Source organism: Strix uralensis, chromosome Z (assembly GCF_047716275.1).
Source record: "Strix uralensis isolate ZFMK-TIS-50842 chromosome Z, bStrUra1, whole genome shotgun sequence".
NCBI lineage: Eukaryota > Metazoa > Chordata > Aves > Strigiformes > Strigidae > Strix > Strix uralensis.
Genome location: NC_134012.1, coordinates 57,310,975 through 57,326,079, shown reverse-complemented (window position 1 = coordinate 57,326,079; position 15,105 = coordinate 57,310,975). Strand labels below are relative to the sequence as shown.

At 41.5% G+C, this 15,105-nt stretch overlaps 1 protein-coding gene across 2 annotated transcripts; it reads left to right on the top strand.

Moving 5' to 3' along the window:
* Positions 1-2,535: 2,535 nt before the first annotated feature.
* SRP19 (signal recognition particle 19) lies at positions 2,536-15,016 on the top strand. 2 transcript variants are annotated; one of them, XM_074856986.1, is made up of 5 exons: positions 2,536-2,628; positions 4,171-4,246; positions 5,201-5,272; positions 6,423-6,534; positions 7,612-15,016. In XM_074856986.1, the coding sequence occupies exons 1-5, from the start codon at positions 2,591-2,593 to the stop codon at positions 7,743-7,745; spliced, it is 432 nt and encodes a 143-aa protein (XP_074713087.1). In that variant the 5' UTR covers positions 2,536-2,590; the 3' UTR covers positions 7,746-15,016. The 2 variants fall into 2 exon arrangements, with proteins under 2 accessions (XP_074713087.1, XP_074713086.1); XM_074856985.1 differs by lacking the exon at positions 2,536-2,628 and adding an exon at positions 2,784-3,311.
* The last annotated feature ends 89 nt before the right edge of the window (positions 15,017-15,105 follow it).

The window sequence follows — 15,105 nt, the reverse complement described above, 5'->3', positions numbered from 1 at the left end:
ATAACTCAACTCTTCTAAGTTTTCATGAACTGTACTTGCAGTTCTTCCCTGGCAATACCACTGTGTTGCACTGGGTCTCACCACCTTCCTCTTCAGTATTTCATCATGAGCTGGATGCTTTGGTGAAGCAGAAAAAAAAAGAAAAAAAAAAAAAGAATGTTGATAAATATTGAATAAATATCTTTAGTTCTTTGTCCTGGTACATAGCTGCTGCATGAAGTTTAACTTGTGAGTGTGACACTGTACAAAATGTGCTCTGTGAAATTCAGAGTGACCGAATGGTTGAGGCTGACAGGGTCCTCTGGAGGTCATCAGGTCCAAACCCCTGCTCAAGTGGGTCACTTAGAACTAGATGTCCAGGACTGTGTCCAGACGGCTTTTGCATATCTCCAAGGAGGGAGACTCCACCGCCTCCCTGGGCAACCTGTGCCAGTGCTCAGTCACCCTCACAGGGAAAAAGCATTTCCTGATGTTCAGAGGGAACCTCCTGCATTTCAGTGTGTGCCCATTGCCTCTGGTCCTGTCACTGGGCACCACTGAAAAGAGCCTGGCTCTGCCCTCTTTGCACTGTCCCTTCAGGTGTTTAGATACATTGATGAGATCTCCCTGAGCTTTCTCTTCTCCAGGATGAACAGGCCAGCTCTCTCAGCTCACATGAGAGATGCTCCAGTCCCTTCATTGTCTTAGCAACCCTTTGTGGGACTCTCACCAGTATGTCCATGTCTGTCTTGTACTGAGGAGCTGAGAACTGGACTCAGCACTCCAGGTGTGGCCTCACCAGTGCTGAGAAGAGGGGAAGGACCACCTCCCCTGCTGGGAACACTTCTCCTAATGCAGCCCGGGACATCATTGGCCGTCTCTGCCACAAGAGCACGTAATTGGCTCATATTCAACTTGATGTCCACCAGGACCTCCAAGGCCTTTTCTGCAAAGCAGCTTCCCAGCTGGGTGTCACCCAGCATGTACTGGTGCCTGTGGTTGTTCCTCCCCAGGTGCAGGTCTTTGCAGTTCCCCTTGTTGAACTGTGTGAGGTGTCTGTTGGCCCATTTCTCCAGCCTGTCCAGGTCCGTCTGTTACCTGTGTAAAACGGCATGTTTGAAAAAGTGCCTCAGTTATAGTGACACTATTCAAGTTAGATATAATGCATGTAAATCTTCTAAGGAGGACTGAGAGAGATAGTTTTACTGTGTAAGCCTGATTAGTTTGTATAAACAACGCAGGCCTTACTAACAACTGTGCCCTTGCAGATAAGCTGAACAGTTGATAAGAGGGAAACATGCTACTGAGAAAGTTGAGTAATTGCCAGAGAAGCATAAGGTCAGCAAAAACCTATGGTAACAGGGAAAAGTAAAGATGGCAGGGGAGATGGTGACCACCGACTCCATTTAAGACCACAAGACATGTCCCCCCCTTTTGAGTTTGTGCAGAATAATAAAACAACACTAACTTTAAACTGAGATGAGGCATGTTAACCAGTGAGGGACAAAGTGGTAAGAAACTAACCAGTGGTCGTTATGGTAAATGTGTATTTGTGTAGCCTGAAGTGTATAAATACACTGACATTCTTTTGTGTGGTGTGCTAGCTTTGTGGAATTGCCACCTAGCACCCCACTTTGCGCAAATGTGAAAGAAATAAAATTTCTCTGCTCTGTGTGTATATTGGTGTACTGCACACCGGGTAAAATAGTCCACTTGTGGGACAGCACCTCTAGATGGCAGCACGACCATCTGACGTACCAGCCCCTCCTCCCAGTTTGGTGTCGTCAGCAAACTCGCTGAAGGTACACACTCTGCCCCATCACCCAAATCATTGATGAAGATGTTAAAAGAGCACTGGACCCAGTATTGACCCCTGGGGCACTCTGCTAGTTACTGGCCCCCAACACGACTCTGTGCCACTGATCACCAGCCTCTGGGCTCATCTGTCATTAGTGCTTGTATCGTCACTGCTGCACTCCCCTACGACCAGTGCGACTGCATGCCTCCCACGCGAGACAGGCAGCTGCGGCCGTGGCTGCCGGGCCTCCCGCCGTTCTAGGTACTGCACAAGGCACTGAGCAGGAACAGCAGTCTCTAGCGTGCAGGGTCATCTCCTGATCATCTGTGATTTGACATCAGTCACCCCATCAGCTTGACGTGCCGCCCTTGACGTGCCTTCTCCTACACGCAGCCCGGTGAGGTGGTACAGCCTGTGCCCCCTGACCGGCTGTGAGCTCTCACCGTGGTTTCTCAGGACTGGGTCATTCTCGCCTAACGATTCCAGTATTGACCGAAGAGTTTCTGGCTTCGCAGACCTGGGCGCTGCTGAGCTCGTTTCCCAACAAGGCCGGCGCGGGACACCCGCGCTCCCCTCAGGATGCCGCCAGCATTCTCCCGCGCCCCGCTCCCGCCAGAATGGCGCACGCGCGGAAAGGCTAGCCGGGGGGCGGGGGGGCCTTAGAGGTTCTCCTCATAGGATGGTGCGCTTTAGAGACAGCACCAGGGGCCAATGGGATTTCTGGACCGGGGGGGCGGGATTGCCTAGAAAAGGAGAAAAAGACTGAGGCCAGGGTGGGATGGTGACGGGAGCGGTCTCGGTGCTAATGTTATTATGGCCGCCACAGCCGCGTCTCCCTCTGATAAGGAAAGGTAACGTGGGCTGTGTCATCCGAGGCAGGGGGATGCCGGCATCCTGCCTTGGAGTAGGGCATAGCCGTGGGCACGCTGGGGCTGCAGCCGGCCTTGCGGGCTGCCGGGCGGGCGGGCCGGGGGACACACCCGCTCGGCTCGGCTCGGCACGGCGGGCGCCGGGGCAGGCTTGCGCTCTGGGAGCGCTTCCGTGCGTGTGCGGTAACACGGCAGTGAGGCGCCGCACCGCGCGGCCGCACGCCAGCTTGCTGCAGCCGGCCGTGCTGAGCTCCTCCCGAGCAGCCCCCGCCGCGGCCGGCCGGGGCTGGTGCCCGGGGCAGCGATCGAGGCCGCGGCGGGGCGAGGAGCCGGTGGTGCCGCCCGCCCCTGTGAGTGGCGGCGGGGGCTCGTGCGGTGCAAGGGTCACACGGGAAGGTGGCTGTTCCGGTGCAGCTGTCGAAGGGGGGGGCTGAGACTTGGCAGCCTCTGGTCCGGGAGCGCCTCAAGCTGCGCTGTCCCGTCATTCTTCTAACGTATCACTTAAAGCTCAGCAAAGGTAAACTGAGCAGGAAAGATGGTGGTGATCAGCGCTGGACGTTGATGGTTGTGAACGTCAGTAACGAGACTGAAAGTTGCCTGGGCGGAAGTCCTAGCCGGCTCGTGAAGAGGGCAGTTAGCTCATGGGGGAAAACACCGGTGAAAAGGTATTTTAGGAAGAGACGAGTAGTAAGAGTTGAGAGGACTGAGACTGGTTTTAAAGGCAGCAAGAAATATTTCCTGGGAGGCAGCAAGGCTCAGTGATCCTTGTCAGTCTCCAGCTAACTGAGCATTAGTCTGCTCCAGGTTATTTGCTTACTTTCTGCTTCCCTGTTTTCTTATGCCGTCACAGCTCCTCATTCAAATGTCGGCATTCTTCGTCCTCTCTTTGTAGATCTTAGCTAGTTGTTTTTTTATTGTCTAACAAGTGTAATTGTTCTGTCACTCTTGTCCCCTGTATGTGCTTCATAGCTTTAAGTCTACTGAAAAATCTTAAGCATAGTTTTTCATAGACTTTATAACTTACTCAAGTATGAGTTCTGTGTGTTAACGGGGGGGGGGGAAGCAAATCCACAGTGAAGAAAGCCCTGCTGCTTGCTTCTATCAAGAACTGAGTCAGCCATCAGTGTACTACAACCTGTTCAAGAAATCCTTAATTATTTTCAGGGAAATGTGTATGTTTCCTTCTAGGTTTCAGGGGTTTAAGAAAGGGGTCAAAACATTCTCTTTCAGCCTTCTTTTGTTTCCTCAAGATAGATAGCACCGTCCTTTGTACACACTGTGCCCCAGAAAGTGGTGTCATGCAAGGAACATTTCAGCCAAATGGTTATGCAGTGTCCTGGATAACTCAAAATGGGGTTTTGCAACATCTTACTAATTGGTCTTGGGAAAATAAATGGTTGTTCTAAACTGCTGCGGGAACTCTTATGTTGTAGCTATGAGATTTATGTTTTGTTTTACTAGGGAGATGTTGCATAAACAGTTACAGAGTTCATATTACTTAAACTCACTGTTTTCTCTTTTTAGATTCATCTGCATTTATCCAGCATATTTGAATAACAAGAAGACAATAGCAGAAGGAAGGAGGATACCTATAGACAAAGTAATTTTGGGCAGAGAAATACGATGTTTTGTTTTGCTATGCAGTAGTGTGTAGAGTTGGAAAATAAATTTCAAAGCTGTTGATCTTTCCTATCCCCCATGGCAAGTAGCTCGATTTGAAGATAACATAGTATCAGCATGTGAATTTGGTAGAAGGGCACTGGGTTTAAGTGTCTACTTTCATGTGAGCAGGTGAAGTAGTAAGAAACTTGATGCACTCGATCTCAAGTAGTTTGCCCAAATTTTAAAGCAATGTAGACAAGAATAGCTAGCTAATGATTGTTTTTTGGTGACTGACTATACATGACTATATTCTGTGCCCTGTCCCCTTCGCTGCTGTCAAAGATAGAACTTATAATGCATGTGACTCATAGACTTGGTAATTCTTGTTGCTTTTAATCTGTCCAGAAATAGTTTTTGATCATCTCACTCCTTTAATATTTTTAATAAGCAGTGGTGGGAATATAAAGGGATTTTCTCACTGCTTAGGGTTGAGGGGTTTTTTTTCTGGTAATAGTTAAAAATAAAATATTTCTTGAGCATGCAAGTGGGCAATCAAAGGTCTGTCTATTGGAGGAATCTGCCCTCTTTTCTCCTTCAGTCCTTGCTATAAGTTTGCGGTTGCTGATTCATGGCTTTTGTTTTTTTGTAAAGATAATAAAAGTTATATCATTTCAATTACTTTTCCTAAGGAATTCTTTTACTTGGTCCCCTGTCCTAATTCATTCTGTCTTATCTGTTTTCTGTTATACTGGTGTCTTCTCCCTTTTTTTTGTTTTCTATACCATAGGTGGGCTCACAGGTGACTTCTACAGTAGATTTATCTATTTGAAGTACCTTCTTTTTCCCCATCTGCTTTTTCTAGTTAGAGAATATAGGCTGGGAAACACTAACTGTTGCTGTATAGGTAGTTCATCACTCAAAATTAATTAACAGTAACACATTGTTTCATCAGGCTGTTGAAAATCCCACCTCTGCGGAAATCCAAGATGTATGTGCAGCAGTTGGATTCAATGTGCTATTAGAGGTAATATTAAAAAAAAAAACCCTCACAAACCTGGTATGTGTGTCTTCTTTCATTGTATCTTTTTTTACTAACAGGATAAATTACAATTGAGAATTTTTTGTTATCAGCCAAGATATTTGCTTGCTTTGAGTAATAACTGACTATAATGATGTAGTAAATGTTGGAAAACTATGCAAGGCAGGAATAACTCAAGATCTCTGAGACAATGCCACTTTTAAGCTTATAAAAAGATTACTTTTATTTAACTGTCATTCTGAGAAGACTATCCTAGATGCTTAAAAGCATGTCAGAATAAAAGCTAATTTTGCAAGGTGCAACTGTGCAAATTAAGCTTTTAAAAAGGCATATTTTTAATGAAAGGTGATTACCTTTTGGAATGAGTGTCCTATAGGAATAGGATTCTGATGCTTGAAATCTTCAGAGTCCTTTGGAGTTACGTTTTAGGCAGAGAATGTTAATTTTTTACTGCAATACCTGCTTGCTCTTCAAATAAACTAAGTTGGTTACCTTTTTCTTAGGGAATAAATCTGGGTTTCTAGAGAGGTAACTTTACACAATTAGCCTTCTGAAGTAGTTATTAATTTAAAGTACTGTTGAATTTTCTAAGAAGAATTTAGGTCCTCATCTAAGAGTGTGACTGGTATCAAAAAACCAGTACAAAATCACTTTGCTTTTCAGAAGAAGTTGGTTGTATTCCTGTTAGTGCACACAAGCCTGTGAAATAGCCAGTACCAGGAAGAAACCTGTAACATTTTAATAAAAATGAAGGCTATGACTATCCAAAAGGAGTGGGCCTCAGACAGTGACCTATGACTTACCTTCTCTAGGTTGTCCAGAAGGGTTTGTGGCTGTGGAGATAAAACAAAAACATATGTTGCTGAGGTCCAGACTGGGGAAGTAAAACAGTCCCTGTAGTAGGTTACTTGCTAATTTGTTCAGTACCAGTAGATGGTTGGAGCAGTATTTCTGAAAAAGTTACACTGTAGCTTTGGCTGCTACTGCAATGGCTAAATGGTGGATGACACTGTTGGGAGAGCTATGGTTATATATTGTTTACATGTGTTCATGCTATGTCTTAGATCAATTGCCTGACGAATTCTGCAAAAAATTATTCCAGTACATAATAAAAGTTTCTTGTTTTGTATGGCAGAAAAATAAGATGTATCCTAGAGAGTGGAACAGAGATGTGCAGTACAGAGGTAGAGTACGAATCCAGCTCAAACAAGATGATGGCAACCCATGTTTACCTCAGTTTCCAACACGTGAGTAGAGTACCTGGGTTAGGTACTTTATCTGTTAAGAAAACAGAAAGACTTTGTTTATTTTATATTACCAGCTTGCTTAATTAGTTTTACTATTATAAATTTTACAACTTTACATCAAATCTCTCTGCCTGTATAAGTCAACCAAATCAAGTTGGGTGTGTGAGCACTGAGTGGAGTTTGTAAAATGCTGTTGTCTTTGATTCTGCTGTTTCTTCAGCAGTTGCATTGGAGGGGATTGTGGGGAGTGTTGTTTGATTGCTATGTTTAATAAAGTAGCTAGTGAGTTTTGGCTTACTGTTTTGTTAACAGTTAAAGGATTTGGTAGTAAAATGGCTAAATTCCATCTGTTTCTTAGGTTATATATATCAGCTAGTCATCGGTATGGATGCCAAATTGATAAAATACAATCCTGAGTTCATTCTGCTGGCCATTTTCATAAATTAACAATGGAACAGCTCTCTTTAACACGAATAGTTCATCTTGAATGACAAGTAATTTATTCTTTTGTGTTTTCTGGAAGTTATTCAGTGTGTAAAAGGGAAGCAAATACATCTCAAGTATATATCTTAAGGAGTAAGAAGAATATTGAATCTAGAGTAGTATCAGAGTACTGTTGATCAGAAGGAGATGATTTAAAACCATATTCCTGCTGGAAGACAGCAGTGCCTTTCTAAAATTGCTTGTAGCTTTTGCCTGGTCACTCTGTCGCAGGTATTTTAGGCCATTAAGAGGTGAAGGGAAAGAGTAACAGAAAGGGTGTAGATAGTCTGGAGATTTATCAGGTGAAGTGCTTGTTCCAGTCTGTGACATTTATGTCTTGCACTTTTTTAAAGTTAAAAAAAAAAAGTTGAGAAGAGCTTTTCACAAACATCTAGCTAAACAGGGGAAAGAAGGAGAACGCCTAGGCTTTATATCTAGTTTAACAGAAGTCTAAAGTGGGGCTGAAGTTTCTAACTTTTAAAGTGATGCAAATGTTCTTAACATACTAGGCATGCATTGATCTCTCCCTGTTGTGATGCAAATGTTCTTAACATAGTAGGCATGCATTAATCTCTCCCTGTTTTTTTTTTTTAGGGAAATCAGTGATGCTGTATGCTGCAGAAACCATTCCCAAACTGAAAACAAGGACCCAAAAGATGGGAGGTAGTGATCAAAACCTTCAGCAAGGAGAGGGGGGCAAGAAAGGTAAAGGAAAGAAGAAGAAATGACTTCACATCTGGAATAATCATTACATCACATAGTTGTACTTAAGAAAAATGCGGATGGATACATTATTTGCTGCAACTTTGAAGTGAAAGATAGAAGCAAGAAATAAACAGGTAAAGCTGAATAAACTGCCTGCTTTTCTCAGAACTGGAATGCATGTAGCTGCCTCGCATATGTGTAACATTAAATTTGTCTTCCCACACAACCTGCAAGTTGAAGCTAGCATCCACTTGTAAAAGTGGAATAACATAGGCAAATGGGGTGGGTGGGGAAATTATTCTTTCCAGAAGAAATATGCAGCTTTTGCTAAATAAATATTCTTATGCAGACCAGCTATCTGAAAACTGGTTGCCTTAGTAAACCATTTATCTATGCTAGTGAAGTGATTGTCTTAATTCTAGAGCATCTTTGTCAGTCATAGGAAAATGTAAATCAATGAAGTTATGGCTCTGTAAACTTCCCTTGCTAGTAATTTTTCATAACTGTCAAGTGTACTAATAAAGGTGACAAGTTAATTTTTGAAAATGTAATTTTATAGGATACTTTTTGCAAAAGTGTTAATTTTTCCTGCACAGCCTGTTGTAAAGAAGTCAGTGATATATATTGTATGGATAATAAGGTAAAGTTTTAAGATAATGTGAAAAAAAAAGCTTCCTTTTGAGTCTTGTATAATATAGGATACTATATTATCCTATTTTGGGTTGTTGTTTGAGAGCTTAGGAAACGTAGCTTTATATTGTACCTGTCAAATACTATTTCAGATGTGTGGGGCTTCCAATATCTGGTAACTTAATATATTTTTTTATGTAGTCCACAGACAGGGACAGAAAGTTATTTGAAGAAGATGAGTTGGTCAAAACAGCTGTCCAGTGGGAAGGCTCCTTTGAAGTAATTAAGAGATGTACTGTGCAAGTTAAATGAGGGGTAGTTTAGTATAAGGAGATTGAAAAAGAAGCAGAAATACCTGTTTTGAGTTTAAAAACAAACTCTGCATGAATTTTCTAATCCTTACTATATGAAAACAAAGTCAGTTGAATGCTTGACTTCCAGCTGATTACTGGAAACAAGTTAACAGATTACTTTGATAAATCCTAAAAGAGAATCACCACATGAAAAATTTGTCTTGTCTATCAGGTATGCTATTCTATGGCATCACCTTTTTCCCATTTTAAAGATAAACAGCATTCAAAATATATCTAGACATTTAATAACTATTCTAAAGTAATGAAACTTGATAAAATTCAAGATTATATCCCTGCTCAATATCACTTGTGCTTGTAGTTTGAGTTTTCTTACGTTATTATTTCTTGTTCCACTCAACTGCATCTTTTTCAATTAGATGGTGAATTACCAGTGCCCCTTGAAGTGAATGCTAGTAGGTACTGATAGTGCAACTGTGTAGAGCCCCTGACTTGTGAATAGTTCAAAGTCAATTGCATATCCTGTCTGTACTGCTTTGTAAGTGTGGTTCTTGTGTTGCATTGTTTAATGAAGAGGGAGGACGTGTTCTCATCCTCACTGCAGTTGTACCAAATACAAAAGCTGCCATGACAAAGTTCCTCAGGCCAAGCCCTGTACCAGTGTGAGAGTAGCCATACATAGGCTCTCTAAAACAGAATGGGGAGAAGAAATCCTCTGTTCTAAGACTGTAATTGGCCATGGTTGTATACAAATGTCTTCCTCTTTTTTTTTTTTTTTTGCTGATGTAACAGTTTACACAAGCTACCTTTGGAGTGTCTAACCTTGAAAACACACCCAAATGTTGATAAGTTAGTTAAGTGGCATCTCTGAGTTAATGGAAATCCATGGGGTAGGAACAGTGGGAGCAGGTGCTATCTGAAAAGGTTTTTTTGTTACAGAAAACAACTGGACATAGTCAGAGGTTGTTAGTTATGTCCACTCTATAGAGTTAGGGAAGTTACAACAGGTTAGTTTCAACATGGGGAAAATACCAAGTGAGGTATGCAAGCAAGAGTGGAAGGTACATGTGTGATATAAAACACCATAACTGTCCACGGATTGTGAGGCTTAAGTTATTCCTGGCTTTTCCTGAGTACTGAGTAACTTTTCTGAAACTATTTAACATGAGAGCTCTGTGAAAATTAATTGGTACAAGTTAACTCAGCTCCATGATGTTAAGTGAAGGGCAATGACTCCAGCCAAGTCATGATCATGTTATGCCTAAGTATTGTAAATCAGTGCTTCAGACTACAGACAGCTGAAAAATGTGGAGGTTAAATCTCATGGGATATTTGTTTACAGTGGCTAGAAATTAAGTATCTTAACTTGCCTGTGCTATGGTATGTATATTGAGAAAGAATCTTCATGGTATTGGTTACCAAAATTTTCCAAAGAACCTGAAATAGGAAAGCTATTTTAAAGTGTAAGGATCTTACAAAAAAAGACTGAGAGATTTCTGCAGAGTGTAATATTGAGCTCAAATATATAAAACTGTGATTTAATTAAATTAAAGAAAGCTCCATGGGCATTTTGTGTAAAGCTGACTTTTTTTAAGGAAATTGTGCACTGCTAGGAAATCACATGATCACTACCAACAGGGAGTTGAAGTCTCATTCTCCCAGTCCCTAGCTGCTTATCCCCCCATCTCTAAATTTAGAGTTCATAATTTTGCTTTTTTTGATTTCTGTCTGGCTTTAGAGTAAGTACACTATGTGAGCACCATTTGTTCTTAAGTGAGGTATCACAAAGTTAAACACAACTCCCCTGTTCCTGTGAGGGTTAAGCTTACAAACCAGACTTTCATTTCTGGATTTCCTGTTTTTTAATAAACTGGGTTCTTTAGAGGATTAAAATCAAGTGGGTCAAGATAGTAAGTCAGGTTCTTCTGCAGGTCTTTCCCCTTCCTTAGCCCCTTTTCTCTCTCCCTTTTACCCCCTCAGTTCCTGGGAACAGGGAAGATGGTTAGAGGCCATTGTGGGACAGAGTGGAGACAAGGTTACTGTAAAAATACAGAAATACTGAAACTGTTGGTCTCAATGTTATCAATAAAAAAATCTTTTGAGGGAAAAACTGAGTGGTAATGGATGTCTTTATTTCAGCTGTCTTTTACAGTTTTCTGTGAGAATTTGTTTACGCAGTGTAGTTACTAAAAAGACACTGGTCCGTGGTTTCCTGTATGTGGCAATACTAGTAAAGACATGCATTGCTGAGTAGGAATTTACTCTGCATCTAAGATGTGAGGAATGTGGATATTGAGCTAGTGTCTCTCTGGAAGATATTAGTCTAGCTACTTAAAAGTATATACTTGTTATATTCCTGTGCTGTTTTTTGGGTACCTAGACAAAGATTAAATACTTGAAATGTACATGTGAGCTCAGAATCCTTATAACAATTTCTTTGTCAGCAGTGGATCGGAACATTGACACTGGGCATTAAGCAGATCTGGGGACACAGCCAATCAATAAAGGAATGACTAAAAATGACAATTTGGCACTGCTGTGAGACAGATGTTTTATTCTTTCAGATGTATGGAAGAGAGCATGTAGCTGCTGTAGCAGAAAGGCAGCCATCATTATTCAGTTCTTAATGTAAAGAAAGTGAGTTTCAAAAGGTTATTTTGAAATGTCTTTTAACTTGGGAAGTGACAATAATGTGTGACCATATGTAGTTCTCCACCTTCAGCCATGAAGTAGATTTCTCAAATACCAGGTCTGTGGAAAAAACAGCTGTTCTTAAAAAACTTGCCTCTGGGTATATACTATTCCTTGTGTGTGCTAAACAGAGCCTTTTAGCCCGAACTCCTTTTTGGGGCAGCACATACAGCTGAGACCTTTCTATGTGCTGTACTGAGAGTGTGAAGAATGATGTGGGTCCCTTGTTCCCTTCTCTGTAGCTGCAGATGTAGCTATGTGGAATGGAATGGACTGTTTCTGTTGGAAGGGACCTACAACGATCACGTAGTCTAACAGCCTGACCACTTCAGGGCTGACCAAAAGTTAAACCGTGTTATTAAGCCCATTGTCCAAATGCCTCTTAAACACTGACAGGCTTGGGGCATCAACCACCTCTCTAGAAAGCATGTTCCAGTGTTTGACCACCTTCTCTGTAAAGAAATGCCTCCCCTGGTGCAGCCTTGAACCATTCCCACATGTTCTGTCACTGGATACCAGTTATTTAGCTTCTTCCTGTTACAGACTGACCTAAAAAAAACACTTTTCAAAGAGGTTTTTTTCCCTTAAAAGAAAAAATACTTAATACAAACCCTTTGCTCATCTATTGCTTTATAACTTTTGAGCCTGTTGAGTCATTTGACATGATTAAAAGAGTAGATGTCTCTAAGGTAGATAGTGAGTTCCCATAAGTCATGAAGCTAACTGGTCAAATCAGGAGATAAGACTATGTTAATGCATCATCCAGTGAAAAAATTTTCTATGTCCCAAATGGGACAAGGAAAGGCAAGGAGAATGAGTGTTCATCCTTTTTGGTTGGCAGTTTGCTCTGACCAAACTGCATTTAACATGTTGGGTGTTCAGTCAGCATATATGCAGCTGCGGATTAGATCAGATCAGATCTGGTAAAATAGCTACCCAATGACCTGCCTTTTGCTAAAGGCCCTGAAGAGATGGGAGAAGCGAATATCCTGTAAGGGCTGGTATAAGGGAGATGGGAGGAAACTGACAGTCAGTGGTGCTATGGGAAGAGAACAGGGGACACTCCAGGTAGGAACTGAGTAGTGCTATTAGTGTTATTAGTGCTATTACTAGTGCTAATAGCACTGTAGTGCTATTTCTTACAAAGCACTATGTGTGTCTTTTTTTTTCCTCTGTCAAGGTTTGGGGTTTTTTGGGGTGAGAGTTTTTTGTTTAGTTTTTCAGAGAGCAGAACTTAGATGTGTCTGATTGAAGGCTTTAAGAATTCTCCTTCTGGAAGGATGCAATAATACAAAACGGTAGGTATATAAAATGTTATTTTTGTGAAATTCCATAGCCTTAGCAAAAGCATCAACTGCATGGCCTTCCAAAAGATGCTAAATTCAGAAAAGGTCATCTTCAATTATTTTTACTCTCTTGACTAGTTCATGTGGTCACATGAGGATTTTTTTTGCTCTGGAGTATCTTAATGTTTTATGTACCAGTAGGAAATCTATTCTTCAGAAAGTTATGTTAACGTGGTGGTACAACTGAGAACTCCCTTTGCGGTCCTAGGTTGTTATTTCTCAAGTACTGTTTCGTTCCATCACACTGGATGTAATACTTTGGAAAGACAAGACTGATGTTCACTGTATTTGCATGGTTGCTAGACATGCGGTTTACAGGAAATACTGAGAGTCTCTCATGACCTACAAGAACTTGTGATTTAGTTTTTTAAAACTCTGTTCTTCTTCCTTTGCATAAGGAAGTTATTGTTGGTTGAGTTTGAAATGGGGATGGGAGGCAACTAAGGACTTAGTGCTAATATTTTTGTGTTGATTCTCAGACTATTTAAACAAAGTTGACAAGACTGGAATGCAAACTCAAGACACTTTCTTAACTTTGTCAAATTAAAAAAAGTTGTGAGGGTTCGACCTGACAAATATTAGTCACATCTTCCACTGTTTACAAAAAATTCTGTTCTTTGTTAACTATCTTGCTTTGTTTTGGAGACTTTGGTTTCATTTTAGTTTCACTAGTGGCGATGTTATCATTGTGGGGTTTTTTAAATGTTTTTCTGAACATTTTTTCCTTTTTTGCTGAGTTTGGAAGTGTGTAGGATAAAGCAGAAGAAATGTCCTGCTTACACTGGTAGCAGAAAGAACTGTAAGTGTAGCGCCCCCCATCTGCCAATAACTGCAGCATTATTTGTTCAGACTGTTTATGGAACACTAGAAAATCAATGGGCAAGGAAGAAACATTGAAAGCCCTGTGGTTTACCATTTCTCCTCTCTATGTTTCTAAAGAACAGTAGACCTTGATAATTCCTTAGGCTAGCAAGGCTACGAAGTCTGGAAAGCTGCGCTGGGTAGGCAGCTGCTCGTGGTGCTCACTGTTGAGAACAGATCTGTATTCCAATCTCTCCTTTTAAGGCCTAATGCTCTAAACAGCTCAGTTGCACCTCGATCGAGATCCAGTCACAAAGTGGGAATACTTCCTTCAGGCTGTTACAGAGGTTTCTACTAGTTCCACAGTAATAAAGTTTGGGTAAAAGAACCTTAAATATCCTGTAAAGATCTTCTGTCTTCTTAAAGTAATTGGATTTTCAGTGTTGAGGTATAAAGTTCTTAAGAAATACTGAGACATCACACCAGTCCTGTAAGAATCTGTTTATTTGTGTTCATTTTTATTTAACACATTACAACTTCAGCACAGACATGGAGTAGATCTTTGTACCAACATCTGCACGTAAATGTTGTGAAGAAGACTTTGAGAAGTGCACTGATCTATGGGGCCAGCCCAGTGGAGTTACTTGCAGGAAAGGTTAACTTGCTACAGAAATTCAGACATTTCTACTTGCTTAAGTGCTAAGGCTTGGACAACAGGTCCAAGCCAGAGTTGACCTATAGATGAATCCTGTATATTTTATAACTGATAACCATTGTGCTAACAGGTATTGTACTAAGTTATAACAAACCACCTATGCTGATGTAAAAAGTGCTAAAGTGTTGGAGTGCTGAAGCCTGAACAACAGGCCCCAAGCTGAAGCTGCTAACTTAGCATGTAAGCATTAACAAAGTATGTAAGCTCGCTAGTGAAAGATGCAGCTTAGACAGAATATAATCAGCAGTGAGGATGAAATGTTAAGAGAATGTATCCAACTTCCCTTGTTTAGCCTTGTTCAAGGCTGAGAACGCACGTATTTGGCCTTGTTAGAAACTCCCTTGGTCTCCCCACCCCGAGCCCTGGCCAGGCTTTGGGTGGAATCCAACAGGAGAATGAAATTCAGATATTTTCTGCTTAAAACAAAGGTGCCAGCTATTCTGGCTTGCTGATTTTTGGTATATAAGGCTGGACCCGCTCATAGCGACTTTGGAAGCCTCACCTACGGGTGCACGCACCGCGTAGGGTTTCCCACTTGCTGGGACAGGCTCTCCAAATCCTCGCTGTAACCGGGGCTGCCCAGCGACTGCGGATCTGGATGATGGTAACGTATGCAAGTGGTGATGGATCTTTCTTAATCACTATTCTCTCTCTCTTGTAGTAATGATTTGATGCATTACCCTGTATTTTCCTGTTTGTTTGCTTTCAGTGCCTTGTTCTGTCTTTTCTTACTGTATGTTTTCTGTATTACTCTGTTACATTATTTAGTTATCACCAGTAAAATATGCCTACTCTTTTCACTCTGGTGTCTGAGTTTAATTGGTATCCCTAATCAGCAAAACACTTGCATCAAGACAAACAACAAGATCAAGTTCTGTTCACAACAGAT

Bases quoted from the DNA above. Each gene is read 5' to 3' on its own strand.
- SRP19 (XM_074856985.1), top strand. From the start codon at position 3,208: ATGGTTGTGAACGTCAGTAACGAGACTGAAAGTTGCCTGGGCGGAAGT. The intron at 4,247-5,200 runs GTAATTTTGGGC...TTGTTTCATCAG, and splicing joins GGAGGATACCTATAGACAAA to GCTGTTGAAAATCCCACCTC. The intron at 6,535-7,611 runs GTGAGTAGAGTA...TTTTTTTTTTAG, and splicing joins TTTACCTCAGTTTCCAACAC to GGAAATCAGTGATGCTGTAT.